At 42.4% G+C, this 15,899-nt stretch overlaps 1 protein-coding gene across 45 annotated transcripts in view; it reads left to right on the top strand.

The window, feature by feature from the left end:
* Positions 1–15,899, top strand: part of ANKS1B (ankyrin repeat and sterile alpha motif domain containing 1B) — a 1,261,971-nt gene that overhangs the window by 1,204,794 nt on the left and 41,278 nt on the right. For all 45 annotated transcript variants that reach the window (XM_032285364.1, XM_032285340.1, XM_032285282.1 and 42 more), the window contains 2 exons: positions 8,034–8,045; positions 8,947–9,033. In XM_032285364.1, the coding sequence (XP_032141255.1) occupies positions 8,034–8,045; positions 8,947–9,033 (99 nt within the window). The remainder of the gene's footprint in view (positions 1–8,033; positions 8,046–8,946; positions 9,034–15,899) is intronic.

Raw genomic sequence — 15,899 nt, 5'->3', positions numbered from 1 at the left:
ATAATAGCTGGCCAGGCAAGGTGGCTCATACCTGTAGTCCCTGCACTTTAGGAGACCAAGGCAGGAGGATCTCTTGGGGCCAGGAGTTTGAGACCAGCTTGGTCAACACAATAAGATCCCCGTCTCTACCAAAAGAAAATTGTTTTTAAACAGTAATAGCTAAAATCTATTGATGTTCACTACCCACTAGGTGCTGAATGATCCTGTGTAGTTCTCACAACAACTCTAAAAAGTAGATGCTATATTAACATACCCGTTTACAGATGAGGTAAAGACACAGGGAGGTTCAGTACCTAGCCACACAGCAAGGAAGGAATGGAACTACCCAGGAATCCAAACATACCATCCTGTGTTCTCATTTGCTGACTACTGCTCCTTGCTCCCAGTGGAAGGAGATCCTCAGTGGGTCCCTTCATAAACTCAGGATGACTATACACACCCCCAGAAAACACAGAAGTTGCACTTATAAGTGATAGATTCAATCAATGTGTTTTTTCACACATATGCAATTGGTGTTTTTAACTAAAATCATACATTTTAAAAAGTTTATTACAAAAGCAATACACGTTCATTACTATTCACTTCTAAAATAGAAATACAAGAACAAGAAATAAAAACAACTGTGATTTTACCACCTAGAAGTGATAAATCCCTCCCTGTTAACATCTTATTCTTGTGTAATCCTCCAGACCAGTTATTTATGCATTTGTAGGCACTATTTTTCTAGTAAGAAGTGGAAATATTCCATACCCACTGTTTTATCATGTATTTTAAATACAATAATATATTCTGAAATATATTTATTCCCATATATCTTCATCCCCAGTATTGTTTGTGGTAGTCGATTACAGCATTCCAATCCATAATTGAACCAAACTTCCTTAACCAATTCTCTTTGTTGGTCATCAGGTCATTTCCAATTTTTTTCAAGTGATAGCCAGTACTATCGGTAACACCCTTTACCTGAATCTTTTGAAATTGGTTTATTTCCTTAGAATGAGCCACTAAATTTAGAATGGCTGGATCAAAGGGTATACACACTGAAACTTTGGGTAACTATTCCCAAATTGCCTTCCAGAAACCTTATTCCAGATTACACTCCCAGAGGCAGTATACAAGCATGTGTTCATGTTTGCCTGTCACATCTCTTAAGAGTTTGTGCTTAATTTGAGGGAGAATATTGGAACGTCTATTAAAAAAAAAAAAAAAACTACACATCTTCAGCATGATCCCTGATCTTACTAAATCTATCATTGTTTGGGGGGAGTTTTTGTTTGTTTGTTTTGAGTCTTACTCTGTTACCCAGACTGGAGTACAGTTGTGTAATCTTGGCTCACTGCAATCACCGCCTCCCAGGTTCAAACAATTCTCCTGCCCTAGCTTCCTGAGTAGCTAAAACTACAGGTGCCCGCCACCACACCTGGCTAATTTTTTTTTTCTTTTTAGTAGAGACAGGGTTTCACCATGTTGGCCAGGCTAACCTCGAACTCCTGAATTTCAGTGATCTGCCCCTGTCTCAGCCTCCCAGAGTGCTGGGATTACAGATGTGAGCCACTGCACCCAGCCAACATCTGTTCTAGATGTAACTCTTGAATCTGTCTTTATGACCTGAACTTTTTATTTTATGCGAAGAATGTTTTATCCATTCACAGTCCCTGAGAAATCATGAAGAATTAAATAATTCTCGTTAATTGCTCTCAAGACCAAGAGCTGTAGCTAAATGCTAACTAAGGAATTTTGGAAATCACTTGTCAAGTGGAGAACAGTGTGTTTTGATAAACTAGCTGCTTTCTGAATTAATGTAGGATGCAGGACAGCGAATGTACATGCATAGCAACAGAGAATGGTTCTGACAGTAACTTTCAATCAAACTGATCGACCGCATTTTTAGAGCAGTAGTTCTCAAAGTGTGGTCCCAGACATGCAGCATCAGCAGCATCTAGAAATGGAGGGGACTGCTTTGTGCTGTGCCAGACTTGGGCCCCAGAGCATGTGAGTTACAGAGGCAGTACAACAGCCTTGTCGTAGGCAGGAGGTGTGGTTTCAATGGCTGCTTGCCCACTGTCTGTTCTTGTCACCTGGTCTGAGGTTCTCCGTTCCCCCAGCCCTTGTGCCAGAGCTCCTATGACCAAAAAGTCCTTGTGAGGTCATTTAGCCTCATTAATGACAGATGAGAACCCACACTATTTTTAAAGAGGTCTAGAGGGGAAAACTTCCCAGCTGCCCTCAGTAAGAGGCCTTTTCTTCTTAATGCTTGTAATTTGAGCCTGTTTGCTGTCACAGAAACAAAGACCTAAGCCTTGCCTTGTTGAGACTGAAAACTCTCAGGATCTTTTTTGTTGGTTGGTTGGTTTTCTTCTTTTTTCTACAGATGGGGGTTTCACCATGTTGGTCAGGCTTGTCTCGAACTCCTGACCTCAGGTGATCTGCCCACCTTGTAGGAATGTCTTGTTAACCTTCTAATCACATTTGTGGTCCTCCTGCAAGCTTTGTAAGGCTTCCATGCTGGCTCTGGGTACCAGAGCTCTCTGAAAAGCTTGCTGAGCTCTCAGCATGTTGAGAGGCTGGTGCTGCAGTTCTTTGTACAGCGTGTTGAGAGGCTGGTGCTGTCATTCTTTGTATACATTAATTCACTGGCCCATTCCTTTAACAGTCATAGATTTCAGCAACTATTAGATAGAATCCTATGAAATTGCTGGTACTTAGCCATTCTTGACTTGAAAAATGGCAACTTCATAGGGCTCAATGTAAGACTATGTGCTAGTCATTACTGGGAAGACGAATCAAGAAAGGTGTGGGCAGTCCTCAAGGAACTCCCCATAGGGAGGCAAGCAGACCACCCTGAGACCCAGGGCAGTGCACTGGAAGAGTGACAGAGAGGGGAACAAGAGGAAAGCCATCCTGTCAGCCTGGGAGGCCACAGAAGCCTTTCCCCAGAAAATGGCCTTTAAGCCCACTTTCAAAGGGTGAGAGTTCATTTCAGATCCCACAACCTAGCTAGTTTCACTGCCTACAGAATCACCACAATAATGCTTATTTTGTATGTGTTTTTTAATCATTTGAAAGTCACTTAGGGCTACCAAATGTAATTGCTTGATCCTATTTTAATTTACTTGCTGAAATGGAATATAATAATTAAGCTTTGACTCTAAGGAAGATATTCTATGGCAAAATTAATAGTTATGACTCAGGCCTGAATATCTAACTAGAAAGCATTCTCAGGATAGCCATGTGTAGGTTAAAAATACACTGTAAGTTGGATGGCAACAGACCATCCAGAAATCCCTTCCCCAGCCTGTGCTTCAGATACACTAGGAGCGATCGGGGTATTGTAAGAATGAAGGGTTGGTGGCATCCTTCCCACGTTTAGCCTCACTGTTTTTCCTGTCTCTGCTGGTGGGGGGGCACTAATGATTTTTACTCAGAACGTTATATCACCCCAGATTCAATGAGCATTACAGCTCACAACTGAAGTGCTCCCCATCATAAACTCCTCTGCTTTCATTCACGCTCAGAAAAGTCATGCTCTGAGATTAGAGTTCATGCACTCTGAAAAGGAGAGCTTCATACTATTGCTTCTGCATTCAAAATGGAAAACCTGCTTATTTTCAGAACATGCTTTAAGGCACCAGTGATGATTTCTGACCTGATGCCAAGCAGTTCACAATTTAAAATTAAAAAGGAGGAAAAAAAAAGATGGTTATTTCTTTCTCTTGGTGATTTCAGAATCTCTTCTTTTTAAAAATGCTCTAAAAGCATTCAATGACTTACTAAGAATGATATTTCAGGTGGCCACCTCCAGATAGGAAATTCTGATTCCTTTTTCTGTTTAATGGTTATAGACAATATAAACTCAAGTGTTTAAAGAAAAGACTGCCTTTGAATTTAGAATTCAAATGTTGCATTTTATTTTAGGTTTCTGAAATATTAACATCTCTATGTAACTAAATATCATTTCTCTTGGAATAATAAAAGGATGATCAACTTAATTTGGGAAATTGTGAACAAAATACATTTAACTATCACTATAATGCTTTTTTGCAGGAGAGCAAGATGCTGTAAAAATTAAGATCGTTTGGGGTCTTACCCAGGAGTAATTAGCTGCTTAGGTACTCAGAAGTCTTCATTACAAACTAGTCTCTTCTGTAAAGCTGGCTCTGAAGGAGAGTAAATTTGAAAATGTTGAGAAACCTCAGAAATGCCACAAAGAGCATGGCATAGGTAAAAGCAACTAGAAACAAAAGAACGATAACATAAGGTTCGCCCTGAGCATCTTTCACTGGGGAGATGGGCCTGAAGTAGAGAGTTCTGCTTATACAAATCAATAAAGCTTGAATTTTTAACAGAAACATATGGGAGTATTAATTATACAGACATCCAGCAGAGCGTGCAGATAGGTCATAGAAACCAATGTTGCCTGAGAGCACGTGCTCAGTAACTTGATGTTCAGAGTAGGCACCTTTGTCCCTGGGAAGGAGAAAAGAATGGTGATCACAACACTGAACAGAAAATGAGGAAGGAAGGACTTTGCCTGTGTTTGGACTGAAGCCCTGTGCTCACATTTTGATGTCTTTAAAGCCTTCATGAAATGAAGTGGGTACTTATTAGACTCCCCAAAGACTCAATATCTTTGCCTTTTTCCTTTTCTTTTTCTTTCTTTCTTTCTTTCTTTCTTTGTTTTTTTTTTTTTTTTTGAGATGGAGTCCCAGTCTGTCACTCAGGCTGGAGTGCAGTGATGCAGTCTGGGCTCACTGCAACCTCTGCCTCCTGGGTTCAAGTGATTCGCCTGCCTCAGCCTCCTGAATAGCTGGGATTACAGGCACCCACCACCATGCCCAGCTAATTTTTGTATTTTTAATAGAGACAGGGTTTCACCATGTTGGCCAGGCTGGTCTCGAACTCCTGATATCAGGTGATCTGCCCACCTCAGCCTCTTAAAGTGCTAGGATTATAAGCGTGAGCCACCGTGCCTGGCCTCTTTGCCTTCTTTTTATGCATTTTCATCTTTAGCTAAAATTATGTGTGAAATAACCTCTTTGGAAGCTCTGTCAAAGTACACCATGAGAAATCCCCTTTAAAAGAGGATGGATTCTTATCTCTTGTAGGAAGTATAAATACCTTCAAGGAGGGCCTCTACCTGGAAGACTTCCCACCACCCTTGAACTCCGTGGCTGGTCAGGATCCATCAGCTTCTTCTCAAGCGACTCAGTGGAGAGAGCAGTGCAGTTTGGGCTCCAGATTGGAAAGTGTGGCCACCCCCAACACTGCCATTCAGAGAGGCCTGTGCACAGCCTGCAGCCCTGACACCACAGCGCTGCCTTCAGTTAGGAGAGCAGAGATTCTTGGGACCCATGGATGAAAAAGAAATGACTATCCTTTGTCTTGTCTTTTCTTGGTCAACTTAGCTGAACATCTGATGTGGAGTCTTTGAACCATGACAGGAACCACCACAGATGCCTTCATGTCAGCTCAAGAGCTTGTGTCCTGACCTGCCCATTGTTCCAGCTCTCTGCTTCCTTTCACTGCTATTTATTGCACAGCTCACTGTGTTCTCCTCTCCAGCTGCTGCCACCATTCTCCTGAAGCCACTCAAATCAGCAGCAATTTTTTCTTGTTGCAAAAGCCAGGAATTCCTTCCAGTAAGCCCAATGAAAGCAGCAGCTCCTGTGTGTGCCAGCCACTGTGGTAGGCACACCGTTTAGGCCTTGTTAGTCTTCATTGCATCGGGCACTGCTCCTACCTTCTAAGACCTCTCCTTGTCTTCTGTGATAATGCATTGTGGGCATATTCCAACTTCAATTCCAGTTCCTTCATTGGCTCTTATTTCTGCCCCACCCCTTGGGATTGCATCTTCCCCTGTGGTGTGTCTTTCACCTTCTTCTTGTTCACGCCTTAAACCACCTTGTCTGCTCACATCTCCTTGGCCACCAGTGTATGTAGGTGGATTTCCAGATCTGATTTTTATTTCTAATTCCCTACTGGACATCTCCACCTGCTATCAAACTAAGCATGTCCAAAAGCATTTCCATTATGCTTATGCAAAAACACTTTCGCCCCCAAGTGTTTCTTATCTTAGTGGCTTTTTCATCTATGGGATCCTCCCATTCATCTATGAATCTCTCATCCATCTTCCATGGCAGATCGGTCAGTGGACCCTCTCAATTCTTCCTCATCGACATTGTGGCTCTTCCTCCTGTTCTCCAATGCCTCTGCTTCAACTCAGGTGCTTTGGGTCTCTCTCGCCTTTGGATTTGCACAATAGCTTCTTGCCTCCCTACATCCAGCCTCTAGCTCTTCCAGTCCCTCCTTCATAAACAACCACCAGAACAATCTTTGTGCACCACAGCTCTGATTGTGTTAGTCTCTAGTGAAAAGCTTCCGATGGATCCCAACTTGGCAGAGTAAGCCACAACCTTCCAATCCTACCCTACCATTCTCATCTCCACCAAACCCACCACATTCTCATTTCTAGGCCTCTGTGCATGTATTAGTTCTGCAGCTAAAACAGCCTTTTTTGGCCTCTTTGCCACTTAGAAAATGCTTATTCATCCGTTAAGAGTCAGCTCAATCACCCCTAGCAGGCAGTCAATGTCTTTTGAATGAATGAATGAAGACTGGCCCCACTCTATCATGCAGAGTAAGGCTGATTCTGTTCACTATCCTGGAGGCATGTTGTTCCTATTACTTCTGTCACATTTGTCAACATGGTAATTGTAGCTGTTCTTCCTGCCAGACCTAGCAGGCAGGTCCTTGTGCGGCCCCTGGGCTGCCTCTTCCTCTTCTTCCCCCATGGCAGACATCATTCCCAGCCCACTTTTCCACTGAGCTCAGACACAGCTCTCAGAATCTTTCTCAACACAGTACTTTGAGCAGACTGGTGTTTGCACACAGTTTGAGGTCTGTGTAACATCCCTCAACTAGACTCTGAGCTTTTCCAGTGACAAGCACAGTGGGCTGCCTAAAGCAATGACTCAATTGCTGAATAAATAACAAATAGATTTTCTTCTTAATATTAGTTATGTATTGCTTTGCATTACAGATAGATGTGTCCAGGAGAATGGATTCATGGCAAAAGATAAGTGAGATGATTTACTGAAATCCACTGTGATGCTTTGCAGGAAATTTTTCAAATACACATTGAGTTATTCAAACTATCACCTGGGCTGCCCCAGCCCTCTCTCTTTACAGAGTTCAGACACTGCTTTGCTTTAAAATCAGCACATGGCATGTGATTTCTTCTAGCCTGCCTTTGATGTGTCTTGCACATTTTTAAGAAGTGGTTGGAAGAAGCATTAAAACGAGTTACTAACCTTATATTTTATTTTCATAATCTCTCTTTTTGGCAATAACAAAGGAAAACTGATGCGTCTGGGGAATTTTAAAACTGGTTAAAAAAAGCACTTCAAGAGAGCGACTTTTTCATATACTGTATATAACAACAAATATTAAATAACAATACTCTTAGTAATCCATTGTCTTTGAAAGAGGTGTAAGTCTCAAAAAGATGTTGTGTCAACACAATCAGGAAACTGTGGAACACCCCTCTCACGGCTCAAATAAAAGATGCAGTCGCAGTCTCATCATTGAGTTCAATGAGTTTCACTCACACTATCCAATTAAAAGCCGTCTTGAATTCTAGTCACATTCCAGAATTTAAAACTAGAACATTGGAAACTATACATGAAGAAATCAAGAACATTTCTATTTTTTCCTGATCCCCTTAATATACATAAGATGGCTAGTTGTTGAAAGTTCAAAGCGGAAGGTTCTTGTGTCAGTCCTAAGACGATGCAGTGCAGTGAACAGAGTGATGAGAAACAAAGAAGTGGGCCTGTGAAAGCCTGCAGCAGTTTCTAAAATAACAGTGGCTCTGCATCTTTTTATACCTGTGAAGCCAATTCTTTTGTGGCGTCTTTTATTTTTTAATGAATTTATATTGTTGGTGAATTATTGAAATTGTTTCCTCTCTCTCACGTTTTATGTGTTTTCTCTCCCATTATGTTCCCACCTGTCTTAACTGGAAAATCCACCAGGCTAACTGTCAGGTAGGTTCTTCTTGCTGTTTAGTGTGATTACTAGTAGTAAACATAGAGAGAAATGAAGTAAACAGACTGTTGGTGACTGGTGATGAATGATAAAGCTAAACAGAAAAGACACATACTAAATTATAGAGAAACTTTTTGCAGATGCATAAAACTCTACCAGCTGCAAACTGTAAGTACATTCAGCCAGTGTGAACATCTATCATAAGAACTTGGCCTAAGGGAGTGTAGCAGCTCTAAATGATAAAGTAGGTTACCTGGGCTGTCCAGGGTTTTTGCTGTGGCTCAAAATCCAGACTGCTCCTGGAGGGCTTCATTGTTCTAGAGTATCATTACGTCCTGTGTGGTCACAAGTGATTCTGCTGTAAATATAATACCAGCATTTATGGATTTGGTCCAGTTCAAGAACAATACATCGTGATGTATTTTACATCCCTATTTTAAGTATATATTCCAAGCATTCTCTGTGCTTTAAAGAATGAAAGTGACTAGGAAAAGGGGGGTGCGTATATTTTGTTAATGTTGAATCCACCCTCAGAGTTAAAACTGACATGGTTTAACTTTAGTGAAAGGAATGGTCACTTGAATCTGCGGTAGGAGACAGACCTCTTCATTTTCCCTTTAGCATCAGGGAGAAGAAGTACTTCATCCACACAAACTAGTGGAACAAGCTCTTTTTACATCCTCAAGGGCAAGACGGATAACTTTATAAGCCCAAAGTATAGCTAAGCCCAAGAGAGGAGAGGTAGACATTAAAATTAAAGTGCGTGTGGCATGTATCTGATGTGTGTGTGTGTGTTGTTTTTAATTTGAGCTCATATTTATCTTTTAGGAGAAAAAAATTATGTGCTTCAGTTGCCACACAACACAAACTGCTCTAACAGCTTTCTAATTTTAATTTCAGAAGTCTACAGAGCAAATGAAGAAGGTCCCTACTATTATTCTCTCTGTCTCATATAAAGGAGTCAAATTTATTGATGCAACAAATAAGGTAGGTACCTCACTTCTCTCTGGTTTAGACCCCAAATGCAGTCCTGAGTATACGATCTAAAATCCTTTGCTTCCCGTAATACCCAGCATTCCCTGCTTTAATCATCCCTTTCCCCCAAACTGCATGCTTCCTACATATACATATAGATACACACGCATGTACACACACACACATACACATTCATACATACAGAAAGGAACCATTTGGGGGAAGGGCTTGACCTGGGATTTCTATAAATATTGTGCTTTCACTTTTTCGTGATGATTTCTCTAGTGGACTGTGGCCATTTATTATCTAGCATGTCCCTTTGGATCTGGAGAACATTGAAACAGAAAACAAAAATCACTTGTAAGTTGAAAAGTCAACAATGTCATCACTCCTCCATCAGAAGAGATGTTACTAGAGAAAGGGCTAGAACATTTGCCTTTCTATTTATCTAGAGATATATATGTGTGTTCTCTGTTGATAATTTTCTGACTTTTTAATTTTATAACTCCATTTAATTCCCAGCCTCTGAGATAGGAGGGAGTTTCAGCTATATTGTTTTCTTAAGAGACACAATCAGAAAAGCATCCCAGGCCGTGCTCTGGCTCCACTGTGACTTCTTCCTCACAGTGGGACTAGTTTGTGGGCTGTGATGTCAAGTGTGGTCAGCAGGATTGCATTTTACAGAAAAAGCATTCCTTTCTCGACAAAGACAACAATGCTGATGAACTAGAAAGCTTGGGTATGACCATTGTTCCTCTCCATAAATTCAAAGCTGACTGGCTCCTCCTCAAAAACCCCAAACGCTCATGTGTTTTATCCCTGCATCCTTTCAGCTAATAAAGTATGGAAAGAGGATAAAAGAGGTGATCACCATTAGTGAATGCTGGTTTTTCTCTGAACCTCTCACCCAGACCTCCCACCTAGACCCACTCCATTTTGCAGAAAGGGAACAGAAAATCAAGAAACAAGTAAACTTAAGAAACAATAACTTAGGGCCAAGGGAACTAGATTTAGGTACCAGGGGAAGTCTCACAGACGGTAACTCTTTGGTGTCTGTATTAAACCCCAGCATCTGAACTGGAAGAGTCACAGGCGGTGACTCTTTGGTGTCTGTATTAAACCCCATCTGAATCAGTGACTCTTTGGTTTCTGTATTAAACTCAGCATCTGAATTGGTTTTCTGTAATGAAAGAGGTGGTTGTTTCAGTAGTTAGATAAACCCAAGTTCCCCAAATCTCCTTGAGAAAACAACCTCCCAATTATAGAAAAAGTTCTGAAACCCAGGCAAAAGTATATAACCCAGCATCACTTTGCTGACCGATAATATCAGCATAATAGTGATTTCAACTGTGCAAAATGTTGTTGATGGTTGTTGTTAGATAATTGTGGAGACTCAAGAACAATACCAATCGATTTGCTTTTTTATTTCTTGGAAGCATCTTTAGTTCCTGGTATATAAAATTACTTTCTCCTTAATAGTTGGTTTTCAAAGTTCTAACACTTTATGGAACATTTTATGGAATGACAAAGATATCATTGCCATCGCTATATCTCAATCTTAAGAAAGACTTTGGCACCTGGATTGTTTTTTCTAACTTGGAGCAACTGCCTCTATCCCATTTATGCTTGGAAAACTTAAATAGCAGTATATTTTCAGTGGATGAATTTGACACTCTCTTAGATGAACAACTATAGCAGACTTGGCTTCTGACAGTTTCTAAACATGTGGCATTTGCCCTTAGAAGTTCTTGTAGTCCTTAGGCGGTTATTTCATGATGCTGGGGGTATGGCTGGATGCAGCTGTATTAATAGCACCCCCTCTAACCCGCTCTCCACAATCAGAAGAATGAAAGAGAGCTCTGCCAGTTCCATTGTATGTTGCTTATTGACACATAAAGGGACACAGCAGTGATGCTCCTTTGCCTCGAGGAGATACTTTTGCTTCAATTGCCAATAATTAGATGAGTTATCCATAAACCTCTGCTCACTGATGGCTACTCTTGGAAGCAAAAGCACAGAAAGATATGCAAAAGATAATTCTATGTAAATAAAGATGCTTAGTAAAGAAGGTCAGCATATTTTTTCAAGTCCTTGCAGTGTGGTCCTCAACATATTTTCAGAATCTAGAGCAAAGGCAAAATGCCTATGTTGGTGGCAAGTGGAGCCAATCTGTGAATGTATGACAACATATGTCTGGGTTTTTCAGGAATTGGAAGATGTTAATTTCAACTGGCTATACAGGGTCCACATCCCAGTGACCTGCAAGGTAGCTGATCTCCCCCAATATGACAGTGGGTAGGGAAAAAGAGGGTGACTCAGGGCAATAGTCTAGCAGTTGCCATGTGGGGAGTCAAAGTAAAGAGATTGTGTTTAAAAGGATAGAAGAAAGAAATAGTGGGGGCTGGGCGCGGTGGCTCACGCCTATAATCCCAGCACTTTGAGAGGCCGAGGCGGGTGGGTCACAAGGTCAAGAGATTGAGACCATCCTGGTCAACATGGTGAAACCCCATCTCTACTAAAAATACAAAAATTAGCCAGGCATGGTGGCACACACCTGTAATCCCAGCTACTCAGGAGGCTGAGGCAGGAGAATTGCCTGAACCCAGGAGGCGGAGGTTGCAGTGAGCCGAGACCACGCCATTGTCCTCCAGACTGGGTAACAAGAGCAAAACTCCGTCTCAAAAAAAAAAAAAAGAAAGAAAAAAATAGTGGAAGGCCATGTTGGTGGAGTTGGACTGGATAAGGCTGAGAAACACTACCACCAGCCAGGGCAGGAGGACTGGCTTTCGAAGGGACAGAGGATCCACAGTTGAAGGATCATCCTCAAGTTGTGGTGTGAAATGAACCATGCCCAGATTCCTAGATTCTAGCAGCGTTTATGAGGACAACTGCCTATGCCACTTTGTTCTAGAGCAAAGAGCACAGCAGAAAAGGAGCAGATTAATTAAACCCCAGAGTCTTGCTTTCTGTTTTCACCAGGGATTTCCCCCACTGGGCAGTGTTGTGTCCGTGAGCTACTTTGATTTGAAGCAGAGGACTTGTAGTATACAAGCATATTTAAAGATCTCACCATTTCAGGCACTAGAGACCACTAAGCCAGGAATAAGGCACAACCAAAAGATACACGTGACTATTTTTTTTTGAGACGGAGTCTCGCTCTGTCACCCAGGTTGGAGTAAAGTGGTGTGATCTCAGCTCACTGCAACCTCTACCTCCCAGATTCAAGCAATTCTTGTGCCTCAGCCTCCTGAGTAGCTGGGATTACAGGTGTGTGCCACCACACCTGGCTGATTTTTGTATTTTTAGTAGAGACAGGATCTTGCCATGTTGGCCAGGCTGGTCTCAAACTCTTGACCTCAGGTGATCCGCCCTCCTTGGCCTCCCAAAGTGCTGGCATTACAGGCGTGAGCCACCATGCCCAACTTACTGTTCATATTTTATGTTTTCGTTGTGCTTTATTCTTCAACAGTGCTCTCCTAACCTTCCATCTCTTACTCCTGCCCTGGTCAGAGACAGGAGGTTGTTTAATCTTCCCTGAGTAGTTGGAGACCTGCAGGACTCAGTCCTGTGGCTCAGTGCTGCCTTGCAGTCACACAGCCTGTTGGGCATGAAGAATGACTAAAACCTGACTTTCTCTCTCCCTAACCTAATGCTCTTTTCTGTTACTCTGCAGCTGCCTTCCACGAATTAGTTTGAAGTGCCACGGATAATTAATTGTGTGTTAATTACTCTTCTCTTCCTATTAGCCCCCATTAGACTTTGTGAAAGATGAACCCTCCATGAAGCATTTCTTTCCTTTGATTCTAATAAATAAATGGCTTTGGCCGGATTCATGGGAAAGGGTTAGAGACCTAGTTATAAACTCATAAATGTATTGCCTAGCAACTTAGGAAATGAATCACTAATCCTGATTTAAGAAGGAGGAAGCAGAATGCGATCTTAAATTAAAAGTGGAACTCGCAATAGATTTAGCACTAAAGTGTTTTAGATAAATTACCTCAGCCTTCTGTTGATCAATAGCCCAAAGGTTGATCTAGCAGGGAATTCAGACTGGAGGACTGCAGCTGTATAGTAACAGACCCTTTTTCATGTCGGGGGTGGGGGTCTTCTGAGAGGAAACACCATTTCTACATTCAGTGCTCAGCTGAGGAGCAGGTTGCATGTTGCCTTCCTGTGCTGACTCCCTCCTCAGTCTTCCCATCTGGCTAAATTAAAATGATGCCGTGCAGGATTTGTTTTTTGCTTTCATTGTTGTTTTGTTTTTTGAGTTTTTAAAAAAATTTTTGGGATTTGAGGACACAAAATACTTTGGAACATTTGCCTAACAAGTGCCTATTGTTTTGGGTTTGTTGTTGTTGTTGTTGTTGTTTTTAAGAGGGTCTCCCTCTGTTTCCCAGGTTGGAATGCAGTGGTGCCATCACGGCTCACTGTAACCTCAAACTCCTGGGCTCAAGTGATCCCCCAACCTCAGCTTCCAGAGCAGCTGAGAGGCGTGTACCACCACGCCTGGCTAATTATTTTAATTTTTTTGTGGAGATGGGATCTTGCTGTATTGCCTAGGCTGGTCTTAAACTCCTGGCCTCAAGCAATACTTCTGCCTCAGCCTCCCAAAGCACTGGAATTACAGACATGAGCCACTGGGGTGGGCCTCCCATTGTTTTTGTTTTATAGCAAATACTCCTAAGAAGCTTGGAGACAAATTAAGACCATGTTAAGCACATGTGCTGTACTCAGCATCGCATGCCCCACAGAGCATCACCAGTTAGCTCTCAGTCTACACTGACGGCCCCACCCTGGAGGGAACACTGCAGTCTCCTCACTCAGGAAAAGCCTGGCCTGATGAGGAGATGGAGGCGAAAGGCCCCACCTGGCGGGGCTCACAAGGAAGGCAGTGGCGAGAGGCAGATTTCTAGGCTGCATCACTTCATCATCACACACCCCTCTCAGAACCACCGTATGAATTAGCTGGACCTGAGAATTCTGTCCTACCTCTACCAGCAAGACACCTCTTCACCTGTTTCTCACCATAATGGAAAACAACAGACAAGCAAAACCATCTCTCCCTGTTGAAGGGTGCTATGCTGCCAGAATTTCTACCCCCAAGAAGAGGCAGGAAGAGCCCCTCCACAGTTCTTCTCTCAAGCCTTTTAAAGCTCTGGTCTTCTTAGAACGTGCTTAGAAATGGAGGCTGGTCAACATATGAGGAGTCCAGTTTTAAACTGAGGCGCATCACTTGTTACCACCTCTTCATTACATCACTTTTCCATTTGTGGAAGAGCCACTCATGATTGCGTGATGGAAGGTGGAAGGAGGTCTTCCTCTTTGGCGGCTTCTTTAAGGAGGAATTCTACCATCCAGTGTCCATACAGTCTACAGCTGTAATCCTTGACCTTGGATTCCTCCTGCACGTAGGAAACTGGCTTCACTATTCTGCACAGGTAGACGATGCAGAGTGATAGCAGTATTTCAGTAGTGACATCCCAGGTCCTTACCCCATTCTAGCACTGGCAATATATCACAAAGGTCTGTTCAAAATTGCCTGCCTTTATAGGCTATCAATAGAAATTCAAGAGCATCTTTTAAGTGCCAGTTAGGATGACCACAATGATCAGTTATTCCTACCTGAATATAGAATATTTTTACTAGCACGAGCTTTCCTTCTAGCTCAGACAATGGGAACAGAGTTGTAAAAGTTTCCACAGGCAGGGGAGGAGGCTGATTTTGGAACATGGAGCATCACAGAGGTCAGGCCTCCCTGGGCAGCTAAAAGACAGTCCTGGGCTCCTGGGGAATAGAAAAGAGCTGGGCTGGGCCGAGCATAGTGGCTCATACCTGTAATCCTAGCACTCTGGTAGGCTGAAGCAAGTGGATTGCTTGAGCCCAAGAGTTGGAGACCAACCTGGGAAACACAGTAAAGCTCTGTTTCTACCAAAACAAAATACAGAAAATTAACCAGCCTTGTGGTGCATACCTGTAGTCCCAGCTGATCAGGAAGCTGAGGTGGAAGGATTGCTTGAGCCTGGGAAGTTGCATTGAGCTGAGATCGTGCCACTGCACTCCAGCCTGGGCAACAGAGCAAGACCCTGTCTCAAAAAAAAGAGAAAGAGAAGAAGAGCACTCCTGAAAATTCAGGGGTCAGCAAAGACAGAGGGGGAGAGAGCACTGAAGATATACTTTCTCTCCTTTGCAATTTTGCCACAGGCCACAATGCTGCCATGCACCATTGGAAATTGTCAAGAGTGGCATCCCATGAATTGGTAAGATTCAGGGAATTCAGTGCAATAAAAATCACAGAGCACTTTTCCTTTCCCAAGAAGTTGATCTACCTTGAGATTTTGCAAAAGAGCTCAAGAACACAAAATGCCAACTTAGTAAAAGTTGAAGCATTTATTATTTCCTTTGACAGTGCCTCTTGGACAAGGGAGACCAAATCCACCCAGGCTTCCCAGGGTATTGGCTGCCCCCAATCAAGCCGATGGCAGAGGCTCCCACACCATCTCACATTGCACCTTTATCTCATTTTAACATTCATTTTAAGACTCATTCATAGCCAGAGCAATCAGGCAAGAAAAAGAAATAAAGGATATTCAGATAGGAAAGGAGGAAGTCAAATTGTCTCTATTTGCAGACGACATGATTGTGTATATAGAAGACCCCACCGTCTCAGCCCAAAATCTGAAACTGTTAAGCAACTTCAGCAAAGTCTCAGGATACAAAATCAATGTACAAAAATCACAAGCATTCCCATACACCAATAACAGACTTAAAGCCAAATCAAGAATGAACTGCCATTCACAATTGCTACAAAGAGAATAAAATACCTAGGAATACAACTAACAAGGAACGTAAAGGCCCTCTTCAAGGAGAACTGCAAACCA

This window comes from Sapajus apella, unplaced genomic scaffold (genome assembly GCF_009761245.1).
Source record: "Sapajus apella isolate SASKATOON/1434 unplaced genomic scaffold, GSC_monkey_1.0 scaffold2, whole genome shotgun sequence".
In the NCBI taxonomy this organism is placed as follows: Eukaryota; Metazoa; Chordata; class Mammalia; order Primates; family Cebidae; genus Sapajus; species Sapajus apella.
This window is presented reverse-complemented; position numbering and strand designations above follow the sequence as displayed.